The 19,922-nt window shown below is 35.9% G+C and overlaps 2 protein-coding genes and 1 pseudogene across 3 annotated transcripts; all 3 read left to right on the top strand.

The window, feature by feature from the left end:
* Nucleotides 1-740: 740 nt before the first annotated feature.
* LOC145819876 (alanine--tRNA ligase, chloroplastic/mitochondrial-like) lies at nucleotides 741-3,326 on the top strand. 2 transcript variants are annotated; one of them, XM_082913818.1, is made up of 4 exons: nucleotides 741-919; nucleotides 1,699-1,869; nucleotides 2,588-2,665; nucleotides 3,036-3,326. In XM_082913818.1, exons 1-4 carry the CDS (start codon nucleotides 887-889, stop codon nucleotides 3,309-3,311), a joined length of 558 nt encoding a protein of 185 aa, XP_082769944.1. In that variant the 5' UTR covers nucleotides 741-886; the 3' UTR covers nucleotides 3,312-3,326. The 2 variants fall into 2 exon arrangements, with proteins under 2 accessions (XP_082769944.1, XP_082769943.1); XM_082913817.1 differs by having other exon boundaries at nucleotides 1,699-1,875.
* LOC145819874 (alanine--tRNA ligase, chloroplastic/mitochondrial-like) lies at nucleotides 3,298-6,415 on the top strand. The gene is made up of 5 exons (XM_082913815.1): nucleotides 3,298-3,454; nucleotides 3,688-3,798; nucleotides 3,903-4,932; nucleotides 5,019-5,176; nucleotides 5,763-6,415. Exons 1-3 carry the CDS (start codon nucleotides 3,353-3,355, stop codon nucleotides 4,737-4,739), a joined length of 1,050 nt encoding a protein of 349 aa, XP_082769941.1. The 5' UTR covers nucleotides 3,298-3,352; the 3' UTR covers nucleotides 4,740-4,932; nucleotides 5,019-5,176; nucleotides 5,763-6,415.
* On the top strand, nucleotides 4,784-5,817 carry LOC114264824 (alanine--tRNA ligase, chloroplastic/mitochondrial pseudogene; annotated as a pseudogene).
* Nucleotides 6,416-19,922: the final 13,507 nt, after the last annotated feature.

Genomic DNA, 19,922 nt, shown 5'->3' with positions numbered 1-19,922 from the left:
TAGTCTATTGCTTAAATTTGGAACAATTAGTTTGACTTCTTGTGCTTATTTTTTGATCTTTGGTTTTCTATTTGAAGGTCTCAATTCGTCCTTGTGATTTTAGGGTTTTCTTGATTATCAAATTCAAATCAAGAAAAAGCAAATTTATTAACTTAGGGGAGGAGGTATAATTATTTTTCTCGACTCTGGTAAATCCTTCAACTTCTTAAGGTTTAATCATGGTTTTGGATAGAAAAATGATAGAAACAAACTAACCTGACTCTTTTTTAAGTGTTTGATTGTATTGCCATGTATAAATTTCCAGACTCTTCAGGGCACAAAAATTACAGGTTTGGGGATTTGTGAGTGCAGTGTAGTGTATTCTTTTGGTTTTTCTCTGTGAACTTTGCTTTATCTAGATTTACCACGACAAGGGTAGTCTTTTTTTTTTTTTGGGGGGGGGGGGGGGGGGGGGGGGGGGTGTTTCCATATTCAGTGCATTAAGTTCCCTTCTTGAGGCTGACACATTAGAACCTGAATACAGGTTGCAGGGATCATTTTCCCTCTAAACATTCCAAAATTAAGGGAGCACGGAAAGTAAACTTCACCACAAGAATTACGTCAGGTAGAGAACTCTTGTTTGTTCACATTTTTTGTCATAGGAGCTTACAAATTCTTCAGCATCTGTCTTCCGAATGATATAAAAACCTTTTCTGGATATCTTCTTTCAGCATCAATACAACCTATGACTGAGGAATTGGTTGAGGATAAATCCAAGGATGTCCCCACAAGTGGGGATTCCATTCGCTGGCGATTTCTTGATTTTTATGCTTCATGAGGTCGCAAGGTCCTTCCAAGTGCTTCTCTTGTACCAGATGATCCAACAGTTCTACTGACAATTGCCGGAATGCTTCAGTTCAAGCCCATATTCTTGGGAAAGGTATTTACATGTAGTTCAGAATTTTCTTACAAAGCCTGACTTGGGATCACTCTATTGAAAATAAAGACTAAACTTAGCATTCAGTTGATTATATTGGACATAGCATATAGAAATATATTACATTGAGATCATCGTGCACTGTGAATTATTTATTTTAGTATGCTACATTGAGATCATTGTGCACAGTGAATTATTTATTATATTAAAACTTGTAGGTATTTATGCCTCATTAGACAGACCATGCTCTATTGTTGTTGGAATATCTCAATATTTAAGTTGTCATCCATACAATTGTAATGATTAAGGATAAAATTGCATCACATGAGGTAATGGATTTTTCTATACTACCATATATTGAAGTACTTCTCCATTCTCCCACCACATAATATTAGGGTCTTGTAAGTTGTATCTGAATATATACTATTTTAAGCAAATGTATGATATGGAGTTATAAACACTTACCTTGGATAAAAAAAATATTTTCAAAAGGCACTGATGCACATCTCGTAATTGGGCTGGTTAACATATTGGCATGATGTCTGATGATTACCAAATGTATGATTTTCATTAATGTGTGTCGTAGTTTCCTTCTTCTTTTTTGCCCCCTTTGTTCGCCTTTTGATGGGTATGTGTCTCTTGGTTTTGGTCTACAAGGTCTGCTAATGGAATGCAATGATGCTGTCTTATTCATTTTGTTATTAATGAACATGTGTATATTACATATGTTCTTTCGAATACAATTTTGAGCCACTTTAATATCATCATCATATTTTGTTCAGGTACCCTGTGCCACAACTTCCCAAAGATGCATACGCACAAATGATGTTGAGAATGTAGGTCGAACATCTAGACATCATACATTCTTTGAGATGCTTGGAAACTTCAGTTTTGGAGATTACTTCAAGAAGGAAGCAATTAAATGGGCATGGGAGCTTACTACCTTGGAGTATGTACGAGTAATTTTATTGTGACACTGAAGTCTAGACTGATAATTCTCTTGTCTTCACACTCCTTTTGTTGATTGAATATGTCTATTTTTAATTTGTTTTTTTTCCTTTCATTGACTTGCCATAAATCTCAATATCCTTATTTCAAGTTGGCACCTCTTATGAAGTTTTATGTTTCTCAATAGGTACCAGGCCTATAAAATTTCCGATAAAAACTGGTTTTTAAGTCATACAAGCAGTATTTTTTGAATAATATTTCCACAATTTTATGTATACAATAAATGCCTGGAATTATTTATGACCTTAAAATATTATGAGCATCAATTCACTATATAAGATGTAACCATTCTAGTGGCTGCAAGTAGTTGTAGTTTCAAAGGCACGTCCTTGGACAGTGTTTGTTGTGGGATGACACTGTTGTTAGCGATGGGAAAAAAGCAGCAGTCACAACTGTAAATATTTTGGGATCCATACTAGTAGTGAAGAGTGTGAAGTCCATGCGCACATCAGCCAAACAGACCCTAAAGTCAAGCATAAATGCCTTTTTTGGGGGGCGTAGGTTCCAATATGTTAGTACCAGATGTTGGTCAATACAGAGGATCTTACTAAAAGGATGGGTTTTTCATAATTTTTTTTGAATAAATTTTTTCCTCGTCATAGCTATGAATTTGTGATTGTTTCTCTGAGCAAGAAGAATGAAAGTATTTTTTTAATTGCTCAGGTTTGCATTGCCAGCAGAAAGAGTATGGTAACTGTTTACGAAGATGATGATGAAGCATTTGAAATGGGGCATGACGAGGTAAGCAGACAAGAACTTTAATCATATTGTTGTACTTATAGTCTAATATATCTTTTGTAATTTTCTCCGCTTGTGTATCTGATCATTAAAATTGTTTTCCATGTAAAGAGATGTCTAGCTATCCAAATTCATGCCAAAGAGGCTTGTCATGAACGTTTCCAAAATTTTCATACCCTTGTTAAAATCACTCTTCATGGTCATTCAAGTTACATATATGCACTTGCCTGCTAAGCCCAAGGTGTCCATTTGAGACTTTTTTGTTCTTCACTTCTTGGGGACTGTATTCTTCCACGTGAGAGTTCTTTTACTGATAGCTTCCAGATATAAATGATAAGTGAAATTAACTTCATAAATCTGGTTCTTGCTTCAGGTTGGTGTTCCTGTGGAGCGTATAAAGAGGATGGGTGAAGAAGACAACTTTTGGACTAGTGGAGTGACTGGTCCCTGCGGTCCATGCTCCGAGCTTTATTACGATTTCCGTCCTGAGAGAGGACACTCAGATGTTGTACGTATTTTGTTAAAACCATTTCCTTTCTTTTTTATATTGCTTTGGGTGAAGCTGGACTATTTTGTATTTGAATTATTTATTAGCATTATCACTATGATTTTGATTATTGAGTTGATGTTTTTCATTTGCGGGACCTAGGAGATGATACTAGGTTCGTAGAGTTCTACAACCTGGTTTTCATGCAATACAACAGAACAGATGATGGTTCACTTGAACCATTAAAACAAAAGAATATTGATACTGGTTTAGGTTTGGAGCTTATGGCTCGCATCCTTCAGAAGGTACTTCTAGCTCTGCCACATCTGAGTTATGAACGGTTTAAGTACTTCTCATATCAAAGCAAATGGGATGCCTCCATCTGATTCGAATCTTGGTAATGGAGTTTGTACTGCCCACAGCAAACTTCCCCCGCAATAATCTCATTTTGGTTTCAGAAGAATCATTTCTTGAAGATTCTTTTGGTTATTTTTTAGTTCAACTTCACACTTCCTTTTATATTCTACCATGTGTGCAGGTTCCCAACAATTATGAGACTGACTTGATCTTTCCCATTATAAAGAAAGCCTCAGAATTGGCAAATGTCTCGTATGCTCTTGCTGATGATTCTATGAAAACAAACCTTAAAGTATGCTATCACCAAGAGTTTGTGATATCTCCAATAGTTTTCTCTAACATATATTAATTATTCTTATATTTGCATTGATACTATAAAACTTTCCATTGTTTTAGATAATTGGTGATCACCTGCATGCAATCGTTTATCTCCTGTCAGACGGCGTTGTCCCATCAAATATTGGGAGAGGTTATGTAGTTCGGCAACTCGTCAGAAGGGCTGTTTGTACTGGCAGGTTAGTTGGTATAAAGGGGGATATTGAAGAAGCATTTTTGCCTACGATCGCAGAAAAAGTAATTGACTTGAGCACCCACATAGATTCAGACATAAAAACAAGAGCATTCCTCATTTTGGAGGAGTTGAAGAGGGAAGAACTACAGTTTGTACAAACATTGGAGAGAGGGGAAAAGCTGCTCGATCAAATGTTAGCAGACGCATTGTCAAGTGCTCAGGAAAATAGCACTGCACCTTGCTTGTCAGGCAAGGATGCATTTCTCTTGTATGACACGTACGGTTTTCCCGTGGAGATAACTAGGGAAGTGGCTGATGAACGCGGTGTCAATATAGATATGAACAGTTTTGATATTGAAATGGAGAACCAAAGACGTCAGTCTCAGGCTACACATAATGCTGTCAAACTTGAAGTTGAAGATGGCGGAGATCAGGCTGAAAATATTCGTGACACAGAATTTCTAGGTTATGACGCACTTTCCACCAGAGCAGTAGTTGAGGCTCTCTTGGTGAATGGGAAACCGGTACTACAGGTTTCCAAAGGCAGCGAAGTAGAAGTTTTTCTCAATAGGACACCATTTTATGCTGAATCAGGTGGTCAAATTGGAGACAATGGTTTTCTATTTATTCCCGAAGCTGGAAACCAACAGACTGCTGTTATAGAGATAAAAGACGTCAAAAAATCCATGGGTAATATATTTGTTCATAAGGGTACACTATAAGGAGGGAAGTATAGAGGTTGGCGGTGAAGTGGAAGCTGCGGTAGATGCAAATACGTGGCTTCAAAATAATCTCAGAACAGGGGATTGCATCTGGAATCAGACGTATAGAAGCCGTTGCTGGTGAAGCTTTTATCGAATACATCAATGCTAGAGATAACTACATGAAACAGCTCTGCTCTGCTCCACTCTCAAAGTATGTTTTCTTCTGTAATCTTTTTGCTAAATAGAGAACACCTGATTGTTTCCAATGTTTTCATTATTAAAATTCATTCTGCAAAGGTGAAAGCTGAAGATGTACCAGCCAGGGTAGAAACACTATTGGAGGAATTGCGAATGGCAAGAAATGAAATTTCAGCTATTCGTGCTAAAGCAGCAGTTCACAGAGCCTCAATCATCGCAAACAATGTATTGCTTGTGGGGAATTCTAAAAATATCAGGTTTTAAATTAACTTCTGTAGTTCCATCTATGTTAAAGAGTAGAAATGTTGGATCAACTATACATCTATGATAAAGAGCACACAAAATCATTCAAACTTGTAAAGAATAGCTTGTTACAGTCTTGGAAAAAACACACCCTAAAGTTAGCTCAGCATGAGGTGCCCTCAGATTTATATACTGCACATTACTTTTGTACCCAGTCGTTGTGGAATTTCGCTTCACACCTTCCCTCACACTAGTGTGCTCGCTTGGCAGCACCCACCATGTACAAGCCAGGGATATGCACCCTACCCATCCCTAGTTCTCTGGTTCTGATACCATATGTTATATCTCCATTAGTCCCCAAAGCTTAAGCTATTAGAAAATGAGCCCAACAATGTACATTAAGCTATTCAACATAGCTAACTCGCACCACCATCATTCGGACAACTCAACCTAAACCCAAGCGCAGAAAAGAACAAAAACGAAAACAAAAACAAAAACAAAAAAATTGACATTAACAAGTCTTGATATTATTTCCCCTTTGGAGATCTAAAAGAGCATTCTATGAATAATACAGTTGCTTTCTGGAAAATTACTTTACAGGGTGCTGGTTGAGTGCATGGATGATACAGATGCTGATTCACTGGAGTGCAGCTGACTACCTAGTGTAGTGGATACATTAGAAGATCTAGCAGCTGTGATTTTGGGCTCATGTCCTGGTGAAGGTAAGGTAAGTTTAATCACTGCATTCTCACCGGGGGTGGTTGGCATGGGAGTTCAAGCAGGGAAATTTATCGGGCCTATAGCGAAGTTATGCGGTGGAGGAGGGGGTGGCAGACCTAATTTTGGTCAGGCAGGTGGTAGAAAACCCGAGAATTTGTCAAGTGCCCTCGAAAAAGCTCGATCCGAGCTTGTTTCTATTTTATCAGAAAAAGCTAGCTGAAATTCATTATGCTGTCCCAAAAGCTATGAGGATCATTATTCTGTGAAGCTTTTATAGATTCCAGTTATGCAACTGCTTAGGCAATTATCACATCCCAACATAGCAATAGCATAGAACCCTTTTCTCTTTTTATTTTATTTTATTTTTTTCTGTTTCTTTTGGTTGGGGTAAGAGGGTAAGTAGAAAATTTGTAAAGTTCATCATATAGCATTTGTATTATTTGGTCAAACAATGTATTTTTGCTATGTTCATGGCTTTGTGTGAGCCAATTGTACATAATAATCAAAAGTTTTCGGCTTTAGTACTTCAAAAATGACTGTTCGCCTGACTAGAAGAGGAAAAATATTTGCTAGTTTGGAAACAGTATATTAATTCTTCTGCTTGTGATTAGTTTCAACTGTCAACGATTATTAGATTAATTTTTTGTTGGGAATATGACAGTAAAAAGCATGTCAAAGATGATAGTATATGACAAGAACATGGTTGAAGATAACGAAATTGTGCTTCTCTTTCTCAATATAGAGATAATCGCCCTCGTCAACCACATATACATAGCATTAGGATAAGAGGTCACAGTATCCCAACACACCACACATTGTGTTGACCTTTGTTTCCATTTTTACCTTTACTTTTAGCTAGTGTGTGCGGCTTATGTATACCTTTGTGGGCACTTGCGTGTGCTTTTGAGCAGATGGTGTTTTCACAAATTTTTAAATGTTCCATGCCTTCTGAACTTCCCAGTTTTATATCTGCTCTTCACTCCATGCATATCATGGCCATTTGAAGCTGGAAAAGCAATTATATATGAAGTTGTTTATATAATTCCTCTCTCTCTCTGTGAATCATCCAGATCTGTTGGGATAAGTATCAGATTTCTGATACCTAACCTGATCCATGTATGACGGGGAATGAACCGTTATTAATATTAACATATATAGTTAAATTGTTTACTGCCATTTTATCAAATATTAATACTCTCTCAACATATTGTGTTTCGCGTGTATTTCTACTTGTAGTTTGTACTCAGTTATGGTCAAATTTGAATAGCTAATGTTTTCCAGCACATTAAGATAAGGGTAATTAATAATTTTGCTAGAACCAAAGAAAGACAAAAAGAATCACATGCTTTATTCCACAGTCCACCTTAATTGTTCTTGCTTGATAAGATCAATTTTTTAACTTTGTTCCTTTCTCTCCCCTCATTAACAAGATAAGCAATCATTTCATATCCCCCCCCCCCCCCTACTAAAATCTCCACTTACATTGAGTCCAATAAAACATGATTAAAAATACCATCTCCTAGTTGGTAATTGCATTTAAAAGAAAAAAACGATGACAGAATTTGCAAATCACGAGGATCATGCATACTTTCAAGGTTATAATGTTCATTTTGACCCAAAAGTACCGGTTACCATTAAATGTAATGGTGATCAAGTAATTTTTACCAGTGTTTAGTTAAAAGTGTGTCACCAATACTCTTTGAATTACAGATATGGTACTCACAAATCAAAAAATACTAATAATTGAATGACTAGAGCCGATCTTAATTACCTCAATTGATTGGGTGGGAGACAAGATCGGTTCCATTCATCCTTTTGTGTGTGGTGTTATTGGTTGGAATTATGAAGTGCACATACGGTGTTATTGGTTAGGAGTGTCACTGTCGCTGCTGCCGCACTGGCTTTGGCAACCAGCAGCGCAGTAGTCTGGGGTGGTTCCGTACCACCCATGTTGGCTACAGCATAGGCCTCCTGGGCACAGTGCACCCCCAGCTTGATTTCCACATTGCTCTGCTGAGATTCCTAGTGTTAGTACTACTGGGATGGTGAGCAAAGAGAGAAATGTCAAGGCCCAACTAGACCTCATTTTGATTCACTTTTGTGTTTTGAAGTGACTTTGTTGATGTTTGAGGAAGTGGCAGCCTGGCAGGGCATGTATGGTTTATATATAGGAGGTGATGAGGCAATTGGAGAAAGCATTTTTTATGTTGCTAGAATCCTACGTGGTGGAGTCGAACTGCTTTTTTTTACTGAACAATTTTGGATAAATTGTAAATACACCATTTAAGAATTATTTAAAATATGAATTGTTCATTGTGATTTTAGAAATCACATTTGGTCCCTTCAAATTTCTAATCCAATAACAACTAACCTCTTTTACTATTAATAAAATATCAAGTTAATTAATAATTTTTAATGATGTTAAAAATATATTTTAATTAACAATTCAGGTAATTTTATTATTGTATAAGAGAATAGTTAAAAAAAAATATTTTGTAATAAATTTTTTTAAATAACAAATTCTGACAAAAAAAAATATTTATAATTTTTTAAATTACATAGAACAATCCAAATTTCAGGGCTATCTGCATTTTACCGAATAATGTTTGTGTGGGACCTAACCAATACTGATGGTGGATTTGGAGAAATATTTCTTTTCTTATCCAACCAAATCTCTGTTCAACAAAGTAAACAGAAGACCACTAGGACGACTCTTATAGCTTCCTTCCCGTTCATCAATGCTGCTGTAATTTATTTATTAGATAAAAAAAATTTAAATGAATTAATTTTGGGGAGATTTATCAATAAATCCCAAAATTTGAACTTATGAACCAATTGGTCCCATTTTTATTCTATTAAACCGTTTAGTCCCATTCAATTGTGAGGGACGTAATTACCCTTATCTAACCGTTGCTGATGCAGCTGTCGGGCGGAAATTGGGTGAGGCACGTGTGTCGCTCACGTGCGTGATTAGTGAATGGATGTGTGGTGTGTTGCACGTGATATATTGGTAGGGTGTCACAGAATGACAAAACGTTGTAAGGGGTTTTTTATTGGGCTGGGTTGGTGTGTTTGGGGGGTTAACACACACACTGATACACAAACACAACACACACACACGATATACACACACACTGATACACGGGACACACGCACACAGCTTCTCTTCGATCTGAGTTAAGACACACACAGGGGCTGGTATGGGCTCTCCCTTTCTCCTATCACACACAGATACACACATACATTGTCGCCCTTTCTCTCTGTCTCCCGTGCAGAAGAGAGTGGAACAATAGCACAGAGCCTTTATCGGGGAGATTGAAAAACACAGAGACTGATACACGAACAGCAAACACACACACACACAAGAGAGACTACTTACTCCTCTCTCTCTCTAGCCTGAAACCAACCCATCTCTCTCTTTCTTACTCTCGAATCGAATCAGAAGAGCCCTCGCTCTCGCTCTGTGTGTGTGTGTGTGTAAAGAAGAGAGTGGAACAATAGAACAGAGCCTTGATCGGGGAGACTGAAAAACACACAGACTGATACACGGATAGCAGATACACACACACAAGAGAGACTGATTACTCCTCTCTCTCTCTAGCCTGAAACCAACCCATCTCTCTCTCTCTAGCTTGAAACCAACCCAAAGGAACTGACCCCGCAAAAGAGTACCATATTAAACCAAGGGCACTCTCGTCCACACAGTGAAACAAAAATGGAAAAAAAGATCAAAAAGGACCAAATCAACCCACCAACAGGACTCTTTGGTATAATAGAATAAAAGTGGGACTATTTGGTATAACAGTTTGTGAAGTAGGATTTATTGGTAAATAATCCTTAATTTTTTTAGAAACAGAGAGAATAGTACTTTTAACTTGAAACATAAATATTTTTAAATTCTCTATTTATAGATTATTAGATTAAGATGACCTCTAATTTCAATCTTAATTAAGATGATAAGTTTCACAAATACATTATTTGTTTTCTTGTTAATAAAACAATCGAAATTATAATTCAAATCAACTGTATGTAGTCACGTAGATGATTAGATATCAGGTTTCTTTCAAATTGATCCTTACATAGTTTTTGATGATGCTGCTGGACCCTCATGGATAAGGTCGGGTAGATCCATGCCTCCTACACCGTTGTCCAATGGCTGGGTCCATGGAGAAACATGCACAAGAGTTCAACGGAAACGAGAGTCCCCAAGCGAACCCTCCGACGAACAAGTTAGAAATGAGAGAATGATGGGATGTCCAGAGAGGATGGTGATAATGAACTTAACCTTTTTTTTTGTCTTAGAAACCTGTTTATATCCTTTGCTCATCATTTCCTTGTCCACTCCGACCTGTCATGTTAGCCGAAAGCCTATATCTTAGCTTGCCTTGTGTCATGGTGAGGCTGCTCTGCCCCGACGTGAGGAGGTTATCGCATTAAATGCTGCAAAGAAACTAGGGATGAGCAGCGGATATATCGATCCGCCAAAACCGATCGAACCGAACCGATCCGCCACATTTTGGATGGATGCGTGATGACGAGCGGACGATTGCGGATTGATTTTCTCCAATCCGCCAATTTGGCGGACGGATGACGGATTTGAGTTTCCTTTGGCCGCAACCGAATCGCCATAATTTATAAGACTTTATATTTTCAATTTGTAAATATTTTGTTTGTGTTTTCAATTGAAAAAAAATTTAAATATTCTGTTAAAAAAAAGTTTTCAACTTAAATATATTTTTTGAATTGAAAAAAATAAACGTATTGTTTATCTATATTTTTTGGTTTTTAAATTTAACTCTAAAAACAATAAATAGAAAATATGATATATGCTGGTTGGTTTTTGTTTTCAAAAACATACATAGATGTAACAATACAGAGACATACAATCTCTACTACTGCCTTGTTCATGATTTTTGTGGTTTGAATTGTTATTATATTTTAAGAATCACAGATTGTAATACTTTATGTGGATGAATCATGTTGTGATTGTAATATGTGGATGAGCCATGCAGTGATTGTGATATTCTAAAGTTTCAAACTTTCTTTTTTTGGATAAGACATGCAGTGATTGTAATAGTTTTTTAAGTCATTGACCGTAATACTTTCTTTCTTTCTTTTTTTCTTTTTTTTTTTAGGAAGTGCACAAGTTGAATTATGTTGAAAATTTATAAAATCTTAAACCGCCAAACCGATTCGCACCCACCCACCAAATCGCCAAACTGCTCAATCCATATCCGCCGGATTGGCGGACGGATGCGGATTGATTTTCTCTAATCCACCAATTTAGCGGACGGATGGCGGATTGGAGGTTTCGTGGCCGCAACCGACCCGCACTCACCCCTAAAAGAAACCCATTAATGACTGGTGCGTGGTGCAATAACTCTACAGGATCTTTATCTGCTTATGTGGCTGATTCTTCTCTTAACAAGTGTTTAGATGTTATTGGTCCTTGGTGCAACATTGGGCTTTTTAGTGTTTAAATTATATATTGGGCTTTAAGCGGTGGGCCAAAAGTCCCTATAGACCCACCTCTATCAGTTTTTATTACCGTCACTCTTGTACTTTATCAACAAAGTGTGAATTAACCACCTTTCAAGTATTCATTTGTAGAAAAAATTGTTGCATATCAATAGCGGACATACTTTCTATTACCATCACTCTAATCTTGTATTCTCTTCCAAACATAAACATAAATAAAAATAAAAATATATTATTAGATATTCTTAGATTATGATATAATGGTGTTTACGTAGTACTAAATATATTATCTTTTCTCATAAATATCTAATAAATGTAAGTAATATCATATAGTTTTCTAAGATTATTGAATAATTATCCAATAAATATAATGGACCTCACATTATCTAAGTTAATCATCACCACTTTGCCAACACCCTTCAAAATATAATTTGACTTTACTTATGTGTTATTCCTGATAAATGAATAATAACAAAACATATCAGGTTATCATTTGTTTTTCAATTACTTGACAAAAATAAGTAAACATTGTACCTTTAAAAAAATTTCGTCTCAATAACAAAAAATGTTTGAGACTCGTAGACTCACTTCCCTAATTTGACTTCTAATGATGTGATATAATACATATTAACTTTTGATTTGTGATACACTTATTATATAAGATCCAACTCTCTTACCACATCATTGTAAATGTATTATGGATCTAAAATTATAAATCTCTAATATTTTTAAACTATTTAATATGCCCTAAAAGCACATATCAACAAAATTTATTTTTTATTACATCATTAATTAAAAACACTTTATGAAATGAAAAATATCACATAATATTATAAAAGTACTAAATAATTCGCTTTAAAAAGTTATGTTGGAAATGGTAGAAAAATTCTAAGTAAAACCAGAATTTTTTCTCAAGTTTGGTCTATTTTTTAGGTGGGCCCCGAGCGTCGATTTACTCGGGTCAAAGTGGTAACGCGTTCTATGCCGCGTTGTGATTCACGTGATATATTTGGTTGCTCAAAACCATTACCGAGTGAATGGAAAATTGAAGCCAAAGTGTGCTCCATGGAAATAGAGTTTTGGTGAAAATTCTTTAAGGTTGTAAAATGGCTTGTCCCACATTGTGGGAAGTTTTGAAAGGGTTTATAAGGCATGGGTTTGATACTTGGGGTGTGCCCCAAGGGGTACCCAAGTGTTTTAGAGGGAGAGGTTATGGGCAAAATGGGCTAGACCCATTGAACCCAAAAATCAACACGCGCGCGCCGCCGCCGTCCGTCTGGTCAGGCGGGCTGGGCTTGTTCGGCCCAATACTAATCTTTTTGGGCCAAAAATATTTGAATTTAATTTTATTTTTGGTAAAATAAAATCCAGAATTCAAATTAAACTGATTTGGATATTCTGTACATCCAAACAGAAATAAACTAGTTTGGAATTAGTGCACACCCAAACAGGGCCCTTCCCGATTTTTTGCTATCTGTTTGAATTATTAACAGATTCAAATCTGTTTAAATTCAAAACCAACAGGTTTCATACCTGTTCAATTTAAAACCAAGAGCCACCTTTACATCTATAAATAGGACCACCCTCATTTGATGTTATTGATTTTTTTCAAAAATTTCGTATTTCACCTCTGCTTATTCTATTCTTCATTTTGTTGCATTTTATTTCTGAAAGAAATGGTGTAAACACTTAGTGTGTTCATAAGGCAAACAATTTGTAGTGCTGCTATTGTTTGTGGTAGATCATTTCATCTTGGGAGATAGACATCCAAATTCTGAAAGCACCGTGGAGAGGACGAATCTGTCTTAAGGACACAGTGTCAAACACTGGACTTGATCGGAAAATAATTCGAACAAATTAAATCGAGTAAGTTATTTAATTTATTTTCTGTGTTGTTTTTATTTATTAAAATCAGATTTAAATTTTGTTTTTTTTAACAAAATAAAATCTGTTTTTATTTATTTATTTTTATTTCGAGTTTGGTTTTTGTAATCAAACAAATTCTCTCATTTTCTTTATTTCTTTATATTCTTGTTGTTGTTTTGTACACAACAGAATTTAATCTTTTTAAATACAGTGAAGATTGTCCTACAATCTTAAGACATATTCTTTTTTTTTGGTATCTTCATTGTATTTAATTTTCTGTGTTTTCAAAGTAATATTCTGGTTGGAAAAACAAATAGTGATTTATGTTATTTGACAGATAATAGTAATATACTGTCTCTTTTCTTTGACAACTAGTAGTAATATACTGGTGTCATTAACAATTGCAGAATATTATTTGGTATTACAGAAAATTATTGTGATATTTTATTTTTATAGTTTTAGTAACAAGGAAAATAAAATTATTTTGTTGTTATAATTTATTTTCTGGTTTTAGTAACTAGAAAATTAATTTGTGTTTTAATTTTTTCTGATTTTTGTAATCAGAGATTATGGCTACTACAACTGAAACTGCATCTGGCAGTGGTATTCCTATTGTTACACCTACATCGGTCCCTATCCAGAACCATGTTCATGTACCAATCAATCATGGAGAAAAATCGGAAAAATTTAACGGTACCGAGTTTAAGAGATGGTAGCAGAAGATGCTGTTCCATCTTACGACTCTTAATTTGGCCCGGTTTCTCCATGAAGAGGCTCCAGCACTTAAAGAGGGTGAAAGTGATCGGCAAGTTATTGCCGCTGTAGATACTTGGAAACATTCAGATTTCTTGTGCAGAAACTACATCCTAAATGGCCTTGACAATATGCTGTATAATGTATACAGTCTTCTGAAAACAGCAAAAGAATTGTGGGATTCTTTGGAGAAGAAATACAAGACAGAAGATGCCGGCACGAAGAAATTTGTCGTTGGTAAATTTCTGGATTTTGTTATGGTTGACTCCCAAACAGTAATATCTCAAGTTCAAAGTTTTCAAATAATTTTACATGATATTCATTTAGAAGGTATGTCTCTTAGCAAGTCATTCCAAGTCGCTGCTTTAGTGAAAAAGTTACCACCGGCTTGGAAAGATTTCAAAAATTATTTAAAACATAAACGCAAAGAGATGGCTATGGATGAATTGATTGTAAGATTAAGAATTGAGGAAGATAACCGAAAGGCTGAAAAGAGGAAAGAGAAAAATCCCATTGAGTCCAAGGCTAATGTGGTTGAACAAGTTCATAAACCACATAACAAAAAGAGAAAGTTTACTGGAGATGGTCCTAAACAAGGCGATAGTAGTAAGAAGTTCAAAGAAAAATGCTATAACTGTGGCAAAACTGGACATCGGGCTTCTGACTGCCGCTGCCCTAAGAAGGATCATGGAAGTACAAGTAAGAAGACCACCAATCAGGCCAATGTAACAGAATTGGATTACATCTCTGACGGAGTGAATGACATCAACCTTTCTGCTGTGGTGTCTGAGGCTAACTTGGTTGGAAATCCCAAAGAGTGGTGGGTTGACACTGGAGCAACTCGTCACATATGTGCGGACAAGAAGATGTTCACTACCTACAATGAGGCTGCAAATGGTGAACAACTTTTCATGAAAAATTCTTCTACTTCTACTGTGGCTGGACAAGGGAAAGTGATCTTGAAGATGACATCAGGGAAAGAACTAACCCTCAACAACGTACTGCATGCACCTGACATCCGGAAGAATTTAGTTTTTGGGTCTTTGTTAAGTAAAAATGGTTTTAGACTTGTATTTGAGTCTGATAAATTTGTATTAACAAAGAGTGGTATGTATGTTGGTAAGGGATACATGAGTGATGGTCTCTTTAAGTTGAATGTAATGACAGTTGTACCAAAAATTGCTATGAATAAGAATAACACATCTTTTGTTTATATTCTTGAGTCAAATTTATGGCATGGTAGATTAGGACATGTGAATTTTGATGCTTTGCGTAGATTAACTGCTTTAGATCATATACCAAAGTTTGAAATTAACCCTAATCATAAATGTGAAATTTGTGTAGAAGCGAAACTAACTAAGGCTCCATTTAAATCGGTTGAAAGAAAAACCGAACCTCTAGAATTAATTCATACTGATGTATGTGATTTAAAATTTATTCAAACTAGAGGAGGCAAAAAATATTTCATAATATTTATCGATGATTGCACAAGATATTGTTATGTTTATTTACTTAGAAGTAAAGATGAAGCCTTAGAAATGTTTAAACTCTACAAAACAGAAGTTGAAAATCAACTTGGTAAAATCATTAAAATGGTTAGAAGTGATAGGGGTGGTGAATATGATGCACCATTAAATGAATTTTGTGCACAACATGGCATTATTCACCAAACTACAGCCCCTTATTCTCCATAGCAAAATGGAATTGCTGAAAGGAAGAATAGAACTCTAAAAGAAATGATGAATGCCATGTTACTAAGTTTAGGCTTACCACAGAACATGTGGGGGGAAGCAATATTGTCTGCTAATTATGTTCTTAATAGAATACCCCACAAGAAAACCAAAAGCATTCCTTATGAATTGTGGAAAGGTCGACCACCTTCCTACAAATACTTAAAAGTGTGGGGGTGTTTGGCAAAAGTTGAAATACCTGTTCCTAAAAAGACTAAGATTGGACCAAAAACAGTAGATTGTGTGTTTATTGGTTATGCTCAGAATAGTAGTGCATATCGGTTTCTGACTTATAAATCAGAAATACCTGATATAAATGTGAACACTATTATAGAGTCAAGGAATGCTGTGTTTTTTGAACATGTCTTTCTTTATAAGAAATGACAAGAATTGAATTCACAGAAAAGAACTTATGATTGTACACAAAGTCAAGAGACTAATGACAATCAAACACAAGAGACTAGTAATGGTCTAGACCAACGGGATTTAACTGATGATGAACCAAGACGAAGTAAGAGAGCGAGAACATCAAAATCCTTTGGTCCAGATTTTCTGACATACTTGTTAAAAAATGAACCTCAGGCAGCAATGACAAGTCCTGAAGCACCTTTGTGGAAAGAGGCTGTTAATAATGAAATTGAATCCATTATGCAAAATCATACTTGGGAATTGGTGGATCTTCCACCAGGTTCTAAACCTCTTGGATATAAATGGATATTCAAGAGAAAAATGAAAGCAGATGGTTCAATTGACAAGTATAAAGCAAGACTTGTAGTTAAAGGTTACAGACAAAAGGAAGGTTTGGATTATTTTGACACATATTCCCCTGTGACAAGAATAACATCCATTCGCATGCTTATTGCTATAGCAACGTTGTTTAATTTAGAAATACATCAAATGGATGTTAAGACAGCTTTCTTAAACGGTGATCTAAATGAAGAGATCTATATGGAAGAACCCAAAGGGTTTGTTGTATCAGGGCAAGAAAAGAAAGTTTGTCGACTTGTAAAATCCCTTTATGGATTAAAACAAGCACCTAAGCAATGGCATGAAAAATTTGATCATGCAATGCTTACTAATGGGTTTAAGATAAACGAATGTGACAAATGCGTCTATGTTAAAAATACTGACTAAGGATATGTCATAGTTTGTCTTTATGTGGATGACATGCTTATCATTGGAAGCAGTCAAAACATGATCAAATCAACTAAGAAAATGCTTAACAAAAGATTTGATATGAAAGATATGGGGGTCGCAGATGTTATATTAGGAATGAAAATTACTAAAATATCTGACGGATATGCATTATCTCAATCTCATTATATTGAGAAAATTCTTGATAAATCTATCAAAGATGATTTGAATTTAGCTAGAACACCTGTAGACATCAGTCTTTATTTATCGAAAAATAAAGGTGATGCAGTGTCTCAGTTAAAATACTCCCAAATCATTGGAAGCCTAATGTACCTAATGAATTGTACTCGTCCTGATATAGCTTATGCTATTAGTAAATTGAGTAGGTACACTAGTAACCCTGGAGAAGACCATTGGAAAGCGATCATTCGGGTTCTCAGATATCTAAGATTTACTCGTGATCATGGTTTGAACTTTACTCGATATCCAGCAGTACTTGAAGGTTATTGTGATGCAAATTGGATATCGGATACTAAAGATTTAAAATCCACAAGTGGATATGTCTTTACTCTAGGAGGCGCTGCTGTTTCTTAGAAATCCACGAAACAAACTTGCATCGCACGATCCACAATGGAATCCGAGTTCATTGCTTTAGACAAAGCAGGTGAAGAAGCAGAATGGCTTCGTCACTTCTTAGAAGACATTCCAATGTGGCCGAAACCTGTGCCAGCTATTTGCATTCATTGTGATAGTCAATCTGCAATAGGCATGGCACAGAATTACATGTATAACGGTAAGTCACGACATATTCGTCGTCGACGTAATACCGTAAGGCAATTGTTGTCAAACGGAATAATCTCAATAGATTATATAAAATCTAAAGAGAATATTGCGGATCCGTTAACAAAAGGTTTGACAAAAGAGCTAGTGTATAGTTCATCAAAGGGGATGGGATTAAAGCCTATTACATAAGAGTCGTCATAATGGTAACCCTACTTATATGACTGGAGATCCCAAGAACTAAGTTCAAAGGGACAACTAAGTTATGTATGGCTCACCAGAAATCACCAAGGGATTAAAAATTCCCTACCCATTCTTCTGGTGAGAGTGATATCTGCAACATATGTTGTCTGTAAGGGTATAAGGATAAGCTTTGCTTTTAATGATTACTTATATCTTGATTAAGGCATAAAATCAAGATGAGTATAAGGAGATACTCACAATAAGAATCACCTATATGAGTGTTGAACTGGGGCCGGTTCTATGAGAATGAAGAGGCTAAATTCTCTAGAAACACTTATGAAAATCAGGCGCGTTCAAGGCCAAAATGAACACAACAGTGAGAACCACGATGTGTTAGAAGATATTTTGTGTGAAATCTATTGTCTTGGCTTACACAAACGGCTGAACAATTCAAGGCATCGCGTCCATTGGTTAGCCAGTAAGTCCGATAGGTTATCACTAGGGAAGGTTCAAGGCCGAAAACTACCTATCCTGATGCAAGATATTTTAGACTTATACTCTTTCGTAAAAGTCTGCATATTGTTGCATTTCCGTTGTCATCAAATTCCATTCATGTGGGGGATTGTTGGAAATGGTAGAAAAATTCTGGGTAAAACCAGAATTTTTTCTCAAGTTTGGTCTATTTTTTAGGTGGGCCCCGAGCGTCGATTTACTCGGGTCAAAGTGGTAACGCGTTCTATGCCGCGGTGTGATTCACGTGGTATATTTGGTTGCTCAAAACCATTACCGAGTGAATGGGAAATTGAAGCCAAAGTGTGCTCCATGGAAATGGAGTTTTGGTGAAAATTCCTTAAGGTTGTAAAATGGCTTGTCCCACATTGTTTTGGTGGGAAGTTTTGAAAGGATTTATAAGGCATGGGTTTGGTACTTGAGGTGTGCCCCAAGGGGTACCCAAGTGTTTTAGAGGGAGAGGTTATGGGCAAAATGGGCTAGACCCATTGGACCCAAAAATCAACACGCGTGCGCCGCCGCCGCCGCCGCTGTCCGTCCGGTCGGGCGGGCTGGGCTTGGGCGCGGGTGCGTGGTGTGTGATTGGGTTGGGCTTGTTCGGCCCAATACTAATCTTTTTGGGCAAAAAACATTTGAATTTAATTTTATTTTTGGTAAAATAAAATTCAAAATTCAAATTAAACTGATTTGGATTTTCTGTACATCCAAACAGGGCCCTTCCCGTTTTCAAACAGAAATAAACTAGTTTGGAATTAGTGCACACCCAAACAGGGCCCTTCCCGATTTTTTGCTATCTGTTTGAATTATTAACAGATTCAAATCTGTTTGAATTCAAAACCAACAGGTTTCATACCTGTTCAATTTAAAATCAAGAGCCACCTTTACATCTATAAATAAGACCACCCTCATTTGATGTTATTGATTTTTTTTCAGAAATTTCGTATTTCACCTCTGCTTATTCTATTCTTCATTTTGTTGCATTTTATTTCTGAAAGAAAGAGTGTAAACAGTTAGTGTGCTCATAAGGCAAACAATTTGTAGTGCTGCTATTGTTTGTGGTAGATCATTTCATCCTGGGAGATAGACGTCCAAATTCTGAAAGCACCGTGGAGAGGACGAATCTGTCTTAAGGACACAGTGTCAAACACTGGACTTGATCAGAAAATAATTCGAACAAATTAAATCAAGTAAGTTATTTAATTTATTTTCAGTATTGTTTTTATTTATTAAAATCAGATTTAAATTTTGTTTTTGTAACAAAATAAAATCTGTTTTTATTTATTTATTTTTATTTCGAGTTTGATTTTTATAATCAAACAAATTCTCTCATTTTCTTTATTTCTTTATATTCTTGTTGTTGTTTTGTATACAACAGAATTTAATCTTTTTAAATACAGTGAAGATTGCCCTACAAGTTAGAGTTGCGCGCCAAATTTTCAAAGGAGGCGGCTTGCATTTTTTTGTCGAAACAGGTAAGGTCTTGTCGCATCTTAGCTATGTTTGCTTGGCATGGATTTGTTTTTTTATTTTTTTTTGGTTGCTATTTAACTAATAAAAAGACAAAATACATTAAAAAAATTAATAAGACAAAATATTATATCTAAAT

Source organism: Camellia sinensis, chromosome 2 (genome assembly GCF_055761805.1).
Source record: "Camellia sinensis isolate YWXY chromosome 2, ASM5576180v1, whole genome shotgun sequence".
In the NCBI taxonomy this organism is placed as follows: Eukaryota; Viridiplantae; Streptophyta; class Magnoliopsida; order Ericales; family Theaceae; genus Camellia; species Camellia sinensis.
This window is presented reverse-complemented; position numbering and strand designations above follow the sequence as displayed.